This window comes from Pseudorasbora parva, chromosome 11 (assembly GCF_024679245.1).
Source record: "Pseudorasbora parva isolate DD20220531a chromosome 11, ASM2467924v1, whole genome shotgun sequence".
Taxonomy (NCBI): Eukaryota; Metazoa; Chordata; class Actinopteri; order Cypriniformes; family Gobionidae; genus Pseudorasbora; species Pseudorasbora parva.
The window spans coordinates 43183522-43197204 of NC_090182.1; the positions used below are offsets into that span (position 1 = coordinate 43183522).

The following is a 13683-nucleotide window of genomic DNA, read 5'->3' on the forward strand; positions in this document are numbered from 1 at the left end:
CTTTGGTTTCACAGTGACTGAAGCTGAACGTCAGATATTTAAGCTGGAGATTATGTCCCTATTAGCAGCCATAGTTAAGACAAGATTATTATGTGTATATATGCAGTTTAATGTATAATTATTATATGTATAATTCTATTAGATGAATTAAGGCTGAGATGTTTATTTCTAGGCATGTGTTACATTGGATTAGCAGAACCAGAGTCTTTTTGGTAGCGCATTATAAATAGTTTGTATGATATAAGCAATACCTATAAAACATACTTTGCCTTGCAAGTTTCTCAGTGTTCACCACAGCTATAAAAAAAGTATTTTGGATATCATTTTGGAGTTTTGGGATTTTGCTTCTGTATCTTGGCCTTAGGTTAAGACTTCATTTTTTTTATTTTGCACATCCCTAATCTATTTTTTGATTACAGTTGATCTGTTATAGAGAACAGATTCATTACTTGGACACTGACAGTCAGACACTGAGACACTGTGATGATCTGACATGATAAGAATAGCAAATTTCCGGAGCATGAGAGTAGCTGCAAATTAATAACAGTTGCTGTGATTTTCTATTAAGTGCTCAAGCATCCCTGTACCCCCTCCCCATGGTTGCCCACTCTCTGAGATGACTTTATGGAAAAACGAATGCTGGCAGCAGTCTGTCCTATTAGGATCGTCTTCTAACCAAAACACCTATTTTTAGATCAGTGGGCTTGAATGAATTAGACATCAGCGCTGATATTAAGGCAGAAAATGGTCATAAGTTATGCACTTATGACCTCATTTACCAACAAGCAACCACATTCTTTTTCTCACCATTTCCCCACACACATAAATGTAGTGCCATTTTCCACCCGTATGATTGTTCTTGTGCAGCATTACAATATTTAATGTCTTAAACGAGGCATATTAAGATTGTTATGAATATTATGTTACAATCTGTGATTAATGTGGCTCTATCATTCAGCTGAAGCACAACACATACATTTATTGAATTCATCAATTTCTTTAACCAGACACCTGAACAAACACATTTATCCAGTCTTTTAATGTATTGCAAATTTCATATTTAATAAAAAGTAACATTTCAAATTCATCAACATTATACCATCGTGGAACACAAGTATTACCAAACCATCAAGTTATCATATCCATCTTGATCCTCGTCGGATCCTCGTCCATGCCGGATTGTCACTTGATCTCATCTTCCTCATCCCAGTATGATATCTCACCCTCACACTCATCCTCACCCTCACCCAACTGATTTTTAAGTGCTATAGAAAATGTGCAGATCATGATACGTGCAGTTATATACTATACTAATTATTATAAATGCATTACAAAATCATGCAAAAATACAAATATATTTAGAGAATTCTAACTCATTTTCATATTTGTATCCAACCTTGTGTGTCTGGTATGGCCTTATGGGATTCCATTATGGTCGATGTTGCCTTGAGGCAACACACAGTTTTTTGTTATTTACTCTAAAACATTTGCTGATATATAATGTAAAATACTTCTTTACTTACCAGTGAAGGTGAGTGACTCAATTAACTGGACGGAAATGAGTGAAAAATGCACTTTTCATTGGAGAGAATGTGGAGCCATGTGACCTGTGCCCATGTGCTGAAGCAGGACACAAAATGGACGCCTGTGGGTCATGCGACCACATTTTTACACTTTCATTGATTAGTATTTGAGTTCTTATTCCCTGAGATATGGTTGCCCATTAAATTTGTTTTATTTTATTATAAATAAACTAAAATAGACTATGTTGCCTGGAGGCAACACCGTACCATAGAGGGTTAAGATCACCACTGTCAGTCAGTATGAGTATATAGGCAGCATTATAATCAACCATACCTAAAAGACTGTCTGGAAATATTCCTTAGAAAGATTAAATACGTGTTACTTTTTTTTGTGACTTGACCAACTTTTTTTGTGTGCCATGACCCTATGAAATATTTCTAAAGAATAGTTTTTTCCCCCATATTGCAGCCAATAATCCCACTTTCTTGTGGCAGTTTCTTTATTTTTTTATGGTTTAAATGATCCCTTGTGATGTTTAGCCTCTCCTAACTTCTAACTAGGTTCCTTATTACACCTTTAAATCTCATTAAGGACTTACAAACATGCCTTTAGTGCCTATGGATTATCAAGTGATGTCCGTTAAAAATAATCAGGCTGAAATAATGACCGTCATGCATTAGACATCACATGACCGAAAATGAAGAATGTGAAAGAATCAAAGGATATAAACGTTACATATTGACTATTGCTTGAATCATTTGTTTATAATAGAGTTATTTCAAATGAAACATAGATGCATTTATCTCTAGTAATGCTTTTAATGGATCTTCTCTCAAGTTAGGACTTGGACATGGAGCTTTTAAACATGTAAGCCTATTTTCCATTTCCCATGAGAATCTAAAGTCACAACTCAACTGGCACTCTATCAAAGTCCTGTCTCTAAGCACAGAATCCGCTTTCTAATCAGATCTCATTACTGTTCTACCTGGCTGAAGGTGGGGTTGCGTTCGAGGGCACCAGCTCTCAGACATTCTGCATAATAGCATCTCACTCGGACCAGTACAATGTCCTTGGTTTTCACTTGATACCTTTCTCAGCCTAGAAGATGTAGACTGAGTTTGATGGCTAATCTGAAAACAATTAAGTAGGTTTCAAATTGGGCTCAGAAAACTTCCAGTACACAACTTCCGACTTGTCAAAGTTAATGTTGAAATGTTTTTTAGAGAATAACAGCTCAAGTTGAAAGATAGCGGTATGCAGTGTTGATGCAGATTTACCGCATATGTCTTCAATGAAAGTAGGCGGTTAGTATTTAGAAGCTGGATTTGAGAATCTCTGATAAGTCAGAAGGGAAATTTCGAAGTAGAATCTAAACGGCCATGAATTATCTACATCCAAATCTAATGCTGTCAGTCCCACTGACTCAATAAGGTTAAGGGTGATAACCTGGGGTAAATTGAATTTTTGTCATTTTTGATTACATCAAGTAATGTCTCAGCTGTTGGTTGCGAAACTTTGACTATTGGACGTCTTGAGAGAGAGAGAGTGTGAGGAAATTTACTACATGGGAATTGTTAGCAAAGGTCTGAAGGATGAATGGGTTCAATAAGCACTAAATTTAAAGGGTTAGGCTGGTTTCAGAACAGACAAGATAAAGGTAGCCTGCTGGGATAGCAAAGTTGTGTGCGCTGCAGACAGTTAATTCCTAGATGGATAGAAAAGAAAGGTTCCTGCCAGACCTGAGACTTGGCCAATGAGGCATCATGAATCTGCCTTTTATCGGTCTCATTCAACTGTACACAAGTGGCCCAGATCTTCCTTTAACTGCCCTACTTCTATCGGTCCGCTGTTAATTTGGTTTTGCAGTGAGGGCCTTGGCGGAAATCTCCTCTAAAGACTATATGTGAAGAGCTAATTTAATCGCTCCTGTTTCAGTTTAGCCACCAGTTTGGGGTTTCGTTTAGGAGAGTTGCGGTCTAACATCTTCATTTAATTTACAGTCATGTGAGCAAAGGTCAAACAGTCAGTGAGGATGTTTAAGTCGACAAGATGTATTGTGGACCTCATGAACCTGTGGCTTCTGAAGAAACGTTGCTACAAAATCCTTCCTGTTTGAGGCCTGCTAGCTACTACACCCAAGTCTTTTATGGATTGAGTCTTGAGGGAATCCATTTAACAGCCCAAGCAGGATGTGTCTCAAAGGGCCGCATGTGTGCATGTCTGTGTCTTTGTTTCTAGGGAGGAAGGCTTAGGAGAGAGCCACTAGTTCCATCTGCGTTTGGCATGGGCAGCATTTAAAGCCTGGCCCGTCACAAGCAGCTTGTGTAAGAGCCAGTCATGAGACTGAGGATAACAGCTATATATAACACATCTTAGATAGCAGTAGGCTCAGAAGGGACAGGGCACCCAGATAAGAGCCTATTAGCTCGTAAATGCAAGGAATGAATGAGTAACCTGCAGCTTTACTAGAATAGCGGTGTGACTGAATTGCGCTCTGATCAATTGGTCAATCGGTCGGTCTATCTATCCATCCATACCAAAAATCCCAGATAGCCAGTTCTGCCTTAGATGTGTCTGCATGTGATCGCCCCCCTGCAGTAGGAAAGGACAAACAAACTAAAGGTCACACTTTGTGTCTTTTTTTTTAACATACTTTGCCTCTAATTATCCTTAGATTTATTCATAAAATCCCCCAGATACCTCGAAAAGATGCCCAGGGACTGACAGTACACTGTCAACAGTGGGTTAACCTTGTACGGTTGTGTTTTGAAGCTCAAGTACTCCTGCACCACATGGCTTGAGTCGCTTTTCGTAACATGCAGACGGATGCAGTCAACCTATATGCCGGTACGTGCTTGTTTTCGAGTTATCTCGGTTTGCCCTTGGACTCGGGCTTGCTCTGCGTACTCTTATACGTCAGATATATACGCAAATCTCCCCTCGCTGGCTGATTTTTATGTGTAATGACCTTTCTTGTTATGAGAGATTTTTTTAAAGGAGAGTGAATGGAAAGGTCATTCTTGACTACACAGTTCACTGATTAGTCCTTACCGCTTTTGCCTTGAGTAGGTCAGCTACGCTCATTAACTTTTGCTCATTTAATAGCATCAGTCCAGCACTAACTGGTGCTGCATATCTTTTTTTTGTGCATTGAAAATGTGACTGCATTTTGTCGCCTCATAATAGCATGATCATGCCGAGAGGATAGGGTACGGCCGACTCAGTTAATGGGGTGAACCGGCGGTTTTATCAGCGTGTGAGTTATGCAGACCATTCCAGCACGTGTGAACAGCACCTCTGCTGCTCTTTTTCATGGAACGTGTGCATCCGATAAGAGGTCACATATGCTGCTTCTCTTGTACTTCAGCAGCCATGGAGCAGCTCCGTGGCTCTTCGCATTTGCAAAGGAATGAGAAATATGACCCAGATTTTTCTGGTATAAATATCACAACGTGTAATTTTATACCACTGTAACACATTACATACAATATAGTTTGCATACTTGAAATTGAGATATATTATATATATTGATATGTAATGTATATATTGATGGTCACATGGATATACTGACAGTATAACCGGAATAGCAAAGTCACTTCTGTTTAATGGTCTATACCATCATACCGCCCAGCCCCACCGTTGCAGCATTCACACTCGTGCTTGTGACCTTAAACCTTCAGAGCCCAAGGTGCTTTTTATTGATTGATATTGAGACTCTCCATAACACAGAAAAAGAGAGAATAAAAAGGTTGGGGAAAAAAGATTGATTAGCCGGAGCTCTCGTGCTTCTGGGGAGGGGGTCTCAAAGGACGGAGATGAGTCAGTGGCATGTGAGAGGGATGCGAAGAGAACGCTAAGTGTGTGTGTTTTCACGTTCTGTGTGCGAATGATGGGCGTCATTACGCTTCATTATTACGCTTGTGTTCATACACGCACGCTTGCACATGCACAATGCCTTCAGGGCATCTTAAGCAGTCCCTTTAAAATGCTGCAGGTAGGAAGGGATGTCCTGTCTTTTAATTTGTCGCATTTGCAGAAGCCTTACCGCTGTGATTCATTTTGACATTGATTTAAATATGCGTTCATTTCATAAATGCATCTCACTGTATTATTCGAAAAAAATGACGATAATAGGCTTGATTAAACTTTTCTGGTAATCCAATCAGGTTTCTAAATACAAAAAAACAACAACTTATAATAGCCTATATTATAAATTATCATTAATATTATTATTATTATACACCACTTAAGGGTTTGCGGTCAGACACATTTTTTTAAGAATTAAAAAAAAATAATTCAGGAAGGATTAATAAGGATAAATGTATCAATAGTGTAAAGGTAAAGACATATAGTGTTAAAAAAAGATGTATAATTCAAATAAAGGCTAATTAAATAGAGAGAATCCCGTAAATAATGTGTCATGGTTTCCTCAAAATGATCAAGCAGCACAACACTGATGATAATGAGAAATGCAAGAGGTCCTTTTAAAAAAAATATTATAAAAATGTTTCTTTAGCATTAAATCAGCATATTAGAATGATTTCTGGAGGATTGTGTGACACACGACTGGAGAAATGATTTCAGCTTTACCATCACAGGAATAAATTGCACTTTAAAATATATTGCGATAGATAAGTTATTTTTAATTGTAGTCATATTTCACAATATTACTGTTTTTACTGTATTTTTGATCACATCGAAGCAGATTTAGTGAACGTAAGAGGCTATTATCTATATTTTATCAATTTAATTAAAATGCTATTAAAATAACAAAGATTAAAATCATTTTTGCATATCATTTATAAATCACTTAAACTCATAAATGACTGGTGTGTGTGTGTATTGGTTTCTTTCTCTTGTCTCATTGTTATAAACACCAGATTTCATCTGAAGAATTTTTCAACAATAGCTTAGTGAAGCAGATTAAAATGCTGCAGATATAATAAGATTGGGCTAAAACGGAGCAGAGGTATGCGCTACAGTATGTGACCTCATTTCATCAGCGCTCAGCAGCTGGTAATAGGTGCTTCAGAGCAATCTTTGCTGTTTGATTCCATGTGATTTACTGCATTTTAAAACAACGTTTTGGCGAACAGATATAAATGGCGCCCTGTAAGTTGCCTGTGCATTTTTGCACCCGCTTGACCAGGCCTGGTGTGAGAAAATAAAGGGAACTAAATGAGTGCATTAGTGCAATCATCAGCTTTGTGAAACAGAGAGGGGAGAATTTGTGCAAGCAGTCATCAAAAATGCATCGCTGTGGCCCTGTAGAATATTCATGCTACGGCCTCCTGTAAACCGAGGCTGCATCGCACCAGGTGTCCTCCAGGTATCCTCTCTACAAACAGACGGACACTAGCCAAACGATCCGAGTGCAAAATGCAAAGCTCCATCGCTCGCATGGAGATATTAAGGCATGTGTGGTTTTCTGCTGTACCCCTGGGGTTTAGACCACTTCCCTTCTCACAGTACTTATTGACACAGGGACACACACACACACGCAGAGTTTTTTCTCACTCACTCACTCACTCTCTCTCTCTCACACACACACACACACACACACTTTTTTCTCTCTTCACACATGTTGAGAATGTGAAAAGCTGCATATATATTTAAATTCAACTAGCCTGTAAGTTGCCTAAACAATTAGTCAGCTAATCTGTTTTAAAGAAGCCCTATAATTAAACGGGTTCACCTGACCCCAATCCGATTGCATGTTCAAAAGCGGTTCGACGGAGTGCAGCATCATGGAACAGAAAGCAGGGGTCTTGAGAAAAGTGATTTCTAAACTATTTTTAGCACGAAACGCTCACAAAACCTTGCCTGGCTACAGCAGCGCTGCTTTAAAGGCACTACTCCTGCGAGAGGGTTTTACCATGAAAGGGATTTAATGGCTGAAGTCAGCTGGTTAAATAAAGCGCCATCTAAAACTAGTCTGGTGATGGGTGACCATTGTGACAATCCTAACGTACAGTATGCAACTATATATCTTAGCAGCTGCCTCTCACAGCAAACCCCAAAACCCATAGCTGTGGTTTTTAAATCAAGAATGTGCAACCATTGCTAATCCAGGGTCAGCTTTTCGTCTTCTTTCAACTCTGTTAATTAGTCGTAATGAAGTTGTGCTGAGGGTTAGTACTAATTCAGATGACCGCTACGAGCTCAGAATCTCCACAGTCACGGCATGTCTATTGATTTCCCACTGTTTACAGCGGAGTGCATTCTTTTTAATGTCCTCTGATGTTGGCCTTTTGACATACCATTTTTTCTTCTTCTTTTTCATTCTCAGTATGGGGAAGAGGAGGTCTGCTCAGACCGCCTGGATGCTGACTTCCCTGACTTTGACCTCTCGCAGCTGGACGCCAGCGATTTTGACTCCGTGAACTGCCTCAGTGAGCTGCACTGGTGCAACGAGCACTCGGATCCCTCCCCTGCGTCCATACAGTACAGCGCTGGAGACCCAGAGCTATTTGAGGTGGGAACCACCATCTGTACTTTCTTTACTGTGCATATACATTGATAAGTTGCTTATGCATAAAGGGTTAGGGGTTATTAAAAAATCTACTTCGCTCTATGTATTTCTGCCCATAGTAGGTCCCGGTCCCAAATGGTGCACTTGGGCTTTGTGTGTTCCCTACCCAACAAACCATTCAGAATTTCAAGTTTGGAAAGGTCCTAAAGGGTTTAAAGGGTTAGTTAACCCAAAAAGGAAAATTCTAACAATAATTACTTACCCTCATGTCGTTGGACACCGGTAAGGCCTCCGTTCATCGTCAGAACATAAATGAAGATATTAGTGTTGAAATCCGATGGCTCAGAAAGGCCTTCATTGACACCAATGCCATTTCCTCAAGACCCATAAAGGCACTAAAGACGTCGTTACAAAGCCCATCTCACTACAGCGGCTCTACAATCATTTTATGAAGTGAAGAGTTTTTATGCACACAAAAAACCTAAATAACGACTCGTATAATGATGGGCCGATTTCAAAACAAAGTTTTGAATGTTATGAATCAGTGTATTGATTCATGATTCGGATCACCAATGTCACGTGATTTCAGCCGTTTGGCAGTTTGACACACGATCCCAATCATGAATTGATACGCTGATTCATAACAGTTTCGAAACTTTGTTTTGAAATCGGCCCATCATTATATAAGTCGTTATTTCAGGGGGGTTTCGCACAAAAACTATTCTCTTGGCTTCATAAAATGATTGTAGAGTCGCTGTAGTGAGATGGGCTTTGTAACGCCGTCTTTAGTGCCTTTATGGGTCTTGAGAGAGGAAATGACATTGGTGTCAATGAAGGCCTTTCTGAGCCATCGGATTTTAACACTAATATCTTCATCTGTGTGTGAAGATGAACGGAGGCCTTACCGGTGTCCAACGACATTAGGGAGAGTAATTAATGAGAGAATTTTTTTTTTTTTTTTTTTGTGAACTAACCCTTTAATTCACAGAAAAATGAAAATTCATGTCATCCTTTACTCATGTACACCCTTCAGAACACAAATTAATATATTTGGAATATTTTCTCATCATTTTCTCATTTTCTCATCAAGTCCACACAACCAAAAAGTGTGAAAAGACATTGTTCAAGTTATCCATATGAGTTGAGTATTTACATCCAGGGCTTCTGAAGGGACTCGGTTGCTTTACATGGAGGCTTTAATTCACAGATGAACATCTAGGATCTAGTTACATGCATAGATCACATCAATATATAGTATATGGAAGCTCAATCCTACACACATCCTGATTTTGCAGTTAGACATGTTCCTGGGTTAATACATTTTCCTGTCCGAGAATTGAATCCTAACCACATCACTACCCCTAAACCTAACTTATCCCTAAGATCAGAGGGAATGATAGGTCAGTAACACTGGCGTAGAAGCACCTAACCCTGATTGTAAGCCTAAACTTAACATATAATGTAAACATGTCTCTCAAATCTGATTGGTTGATTAAAATGTTGTTTCAGGATCAACAAAGATGTTGATCCAGGAACATGTTTCACTTGATGAAATCAGCCAACTCGCCTTGCTTGACACAACAAGAACAAACTTCATTGCTTCTCAGGTGTCTTCTCAGGTTGCTTCAAGCAGGTTTGAGCTTCTATTTGCCATATTTAATGTGCTTTGTGTACAGCCTTTTACAATGTCTTTTTGTACTTTTTGATATGTGAGAAGTTTTGTTTGCATAGAACTTCAATGAATGTATTTGAGAATGTTTCAAATATCTTTATTTGTGTTCCTAAGGATGAGTAAATGATGACAGAATTTTCATACTTTAGGCGAAATAATCCTAAAAGGCCTAGTTTAGTAAACTTTTTAATGAATGACAATGTTGTAAGATTAAACTCACTGCTAGCCGCTAGCTGATATTTTGAGCAATGGTGCTCATGTCGGTGTTGCTGGTTCGTGTCTAGCCTGCGACATTCCCCAATCCTGATTTTTTTCCCTCTTATGAATAAACTCAAGCTCCACTGTCTTATAAATAGGTAAAAAAAACAAGTAGAAGAAGAAAAAGACACACTTGACATATGCAAGTTGTATACACGTATGTTCCCTGATCTATGCTTTGCAGAGCATTTGACTTCATTCCTTTCTTGTTGTTTCAGGAAGAAAATGCGGCACTGCTTGCTGCCCTCACAGACAGCCTGGACGGCATTGTTGAGGACGGAGTCGGGGGTCTGTCTGTGTTCCCTTCCCTAGGGGACGACCCCGAGGAGGGCGAGGAGGAGGACGATGACCTCCCATTGGACAGTGAGCCCCTCCCTGACTCACTGAGCCCAGAGACAGAAGAACCATCTCTAGTAAGAACCCTTCCTTCCTGTTTAAGGTGGATTTGGATGGGCCTCTGACTACCCCACAGCATGGGTATGATAGGCAACACAGGTCTGAATTTTTCTCATTTTGGGCTTTTTGTTTCTTTTTAAGCAACCAATCTAACAAAGAATCCTCTTCACAGGCAGGGATGTGGAATGTAATGTGGACTTTTTGGCTTTGACTTTTTTTCTGGCCTTTCATTTTCCCACACATCCCACTCCTCTTATCTTTCTCTCAGCCTTATAAGAAAGTACTGTGGTGATACCATGGTACAGTGATGAGATCAGGTGGCAATAACATGGACACTTACACACACACACGCACACACACACACACACACACACATACAGAGAGATGCATTAAATTGATTTAAAGGTGACAGTAGACATTTATAATGTAAGAAAACGATTTCTATTTTAAATAGTCCTGATAGTTTCCACAAAAATATTAAGCACAACTATTTTCAACATTGATAGTAATAACTAATGTTTCTTGAAATCAGCATATTAGAATGATTTCTGAAGGATCACATGACATTGAAGATTGGAGTAAATGAGTAAGGATTAATAATGGTTCTTCTTTCACAATATCAGTTTTTGCTGTAATTTTGATAAAAATTGCGGTCTTGGTGAGCATAAGTGAGCATAACTTTTTTTTTTTTTTTTTAACCAAAACTGTTAATATTAACAGTAGTGTACTTCAACAAATCCCATGACATTACAATCACGATAGTGTACAGAAAACATGGCAATACCATGGTACTTTTTTAGAGGAATGCTTATGTCTACTTCCCAGATCTTGGAATCCTTCAGGAGACAAAATGGACCAGCAGCAGCGCTCTTTCCTCCATTTTCCCACCTTTCGTGAGAGGACCCTCTCTCTCTCTCTCTCTCTCTCTCTCTCTCTCTCTCTCTCTCTCTCTCTCTCGCTCATCTCTTTCTTAAGATGCCACTTCCTGGAATAAGATGCTGTGTTGTTATCTGTCCCTCTCAGCTCACAAACCCCAGCTATTTAATCTGTGTACGTTGTGAAACCAGTTATAACAGTTATTACCCGTTGGACTGCTTTTCTTTTCTACTCTCTTCTCCCCCACACACTTTTTTTCACTGCTTTTTCCTGTAATGTTGAACAATTAGTTGGCATGGCCTGTAATTGTAATGTAGCTGTTTTTCCAGTTTGTCATGTGCATATTTTGTGATTTTTACCATAGTAATACTTACAGTAATGACTGTCTTACATTTCACTCAATGCCTTTCACAATCCACATTGTTCTAGGATCACTTTGTTTGGCGCCCATGTAAGGGCACCATCTGATTACCGAGATAATCATTGCCTCTTTTTGGACTTGTTATAGAGTTACCAAAAAAGCCCTACTTACTGGGTGTAGGACCAAATTATATAAGAGATGTCTAAAGGAGGGACAAATTGTTCCTAAATTGCGGAAAATGATGTACATTTAACTGGGAATAATAGTACTTGTATGTGCCACTGGACGAAAAATACCACTAGCCTAATACAAGCAGCTGCGTTAAAGTTTGAGGTCAAAAATAAATTAAGACGTATTTAGCAAGGGTGCTTCAAACTGATCAAACTTTTGTATAGTTAAAAAATATTATTTCAAATGTCCTTCTTTTGATAAGAATCATTTCTTGAGCAGAAAATCATCATGTTAAAATGATTTCCGAAAGATCATGTGGCACTGAAGACTGGCGCAATTGCTAAAATTTCAGCTTTGACATTACATGAATAAATTACATTTTAAAATATATCCAAATAGAAAATGTTGCATTGCTAAGTTAACTATTGTATTACAACAAGGTTCAATTTGCAAACTTTATTTAAAGTTACACAATATTGTAAAGTTTCTGTCTTTTTACAACCTTTCCAGGTTGCACCGTGGCACTTTTTTAATGACAATGCTAGAATCAAAAGTGAAATTTGCAAGTCTAGACAGATGCATTTCCATGTTAGATGATTTGGCAACAACGGAACGGTTCCAGCGTAGTTTAGCTTCCTTCTGAAGTCTCAGAGTTTAGTCTGGGTATTAGTGTCTTACCCAAGATCTGATAGCCCCCTCTGCTGGCAATGGTCGCAGTTACACCTCAACCCCTAAATGAGGCCAGTCTGTAGGCGAAACAAGGGGTGCATTGACGCACCGTGAACAGGAAAAGTGGAGCACATGTTTTCATGGCATAGATGGCCGTAGCATGCCAAAACGGTTTGGTGCACAGAAGCTGAAACCCTCAGCGCCCCTTCGGTTTCCTCAATGGACACTGAGAGGCACGGACAGACCTGCCAAGTTGGCACATTAACAATCGCTTAAGGGACTCAACCACACAGTGCTGCTTCTTCTTACTTTGCTTTCTCTGGTTGTGCTGGTCATTTAGGACTGGCAGACTTCCATTTCAGATTTTCTTGAATATCCAGTAACTGTCTTGTTCTTTCAGTGGCTAGAGACCAGAACTGCTTTAAACGTTATACGTGAGCTTTTGGTGTTGTGTTTGTGTACTGAAAGACAGAATGCAAAACTTTCTTGATGAACAGACACATCAGAGATTGATTGTGTTTGTAGTATCTGTGTTTTAAATGCATCGTGTGCCATCACATTTTAACCCCTCACCTCTCATTCCCTCCACAGCTCAAAAAACTCCTGTTGTCGCCCCCTAATGTGCCTGCGGGCCTCGAGTCGCACAAAGACGGCGGCGCGCATCGCCATAGCAGCAGGAACCAGCACGTCAAGCCCGTGAGGCCTGTGCTGAAGGTGAGAGGAAGTTCCTGCCACTGTGACTGCACCATAAACTCAAAACATGTAGAAAAAAGAAATCTTAATAATAGGAAATAGATTTAACAACCTCAGCGTAAGCACGCTTACCATTCACTACCTGTTTACGCTGCGGCGTATTCCCACCGCAATGCTAATGCCTAATTAGCTTATGCCAGCCTTTAGAAACCATACTGAGGCTTTGCGCTTCAAAGTTCTAAAGCCTGTGAAGCCTGTGGTTCCTCATTCACTCCCTCCGTGTTGGCACATTGCACCATGGCTAAGGCCGCTGTCGCATTAGAGTTGAGTGCAGCCATCTGTCATGCCAAAGCCACAGCCTCTACCCAGCCTAAAGGGCAATGTTCACTGAGTTTGAGATTACTTAAAAAGAACAAGCAGTAGTTCCTCAGATACCAAGAGAATATCTTGCAACTAACCTTGGCACATTTGTCACAGTAACCTTAGAGCGAAATACACTCTGAAATAGTCTCTAGGGGTTTCAGCTGCCCTGCGTGGCTCGCATGTTTGGTCATTTCATAAGGGTGTTACAAAACATAGCTCGCTACATTC

At 39.6% G+C, this 13683-nt stretch overlaps 1 protein-coding gene across 2 annotated transcripts in view; it reads left to right on the plus strand.

Moving 5' to 3' along the window:
* The window catches only part of ppargc1b (peroxisome proliferator-activated receptor gamma, coactivator 1 beta), a 52578-nt gene that overhangs the window by 26090 nt on the left and 12805 nt on the right, over nucleotides 1-13683 (plus strand). Inside the window, exons 2-4 of one of the 2 annotated variants that reach the window (XM_067458031.1) lie at nucleotides 7814-7999; nucleotides 10145-10339; nucleotides 12991-13113. In XM_067458031.1, coding sequence (XP_067314132.1) covers nucleotides 7814-7999; nucleotides 10145-10339; nucleotides 12991-13113 — 504 coding nt within the window. The remainder of the gene's footprint in view (nucleotides 1-7813; nucleotides 8000-10144; nucleotides 10340-12990; nucleotides 13114-13683) is intronic. The other variant, XM_067458032.1, reaches the window with a different exon arrangement.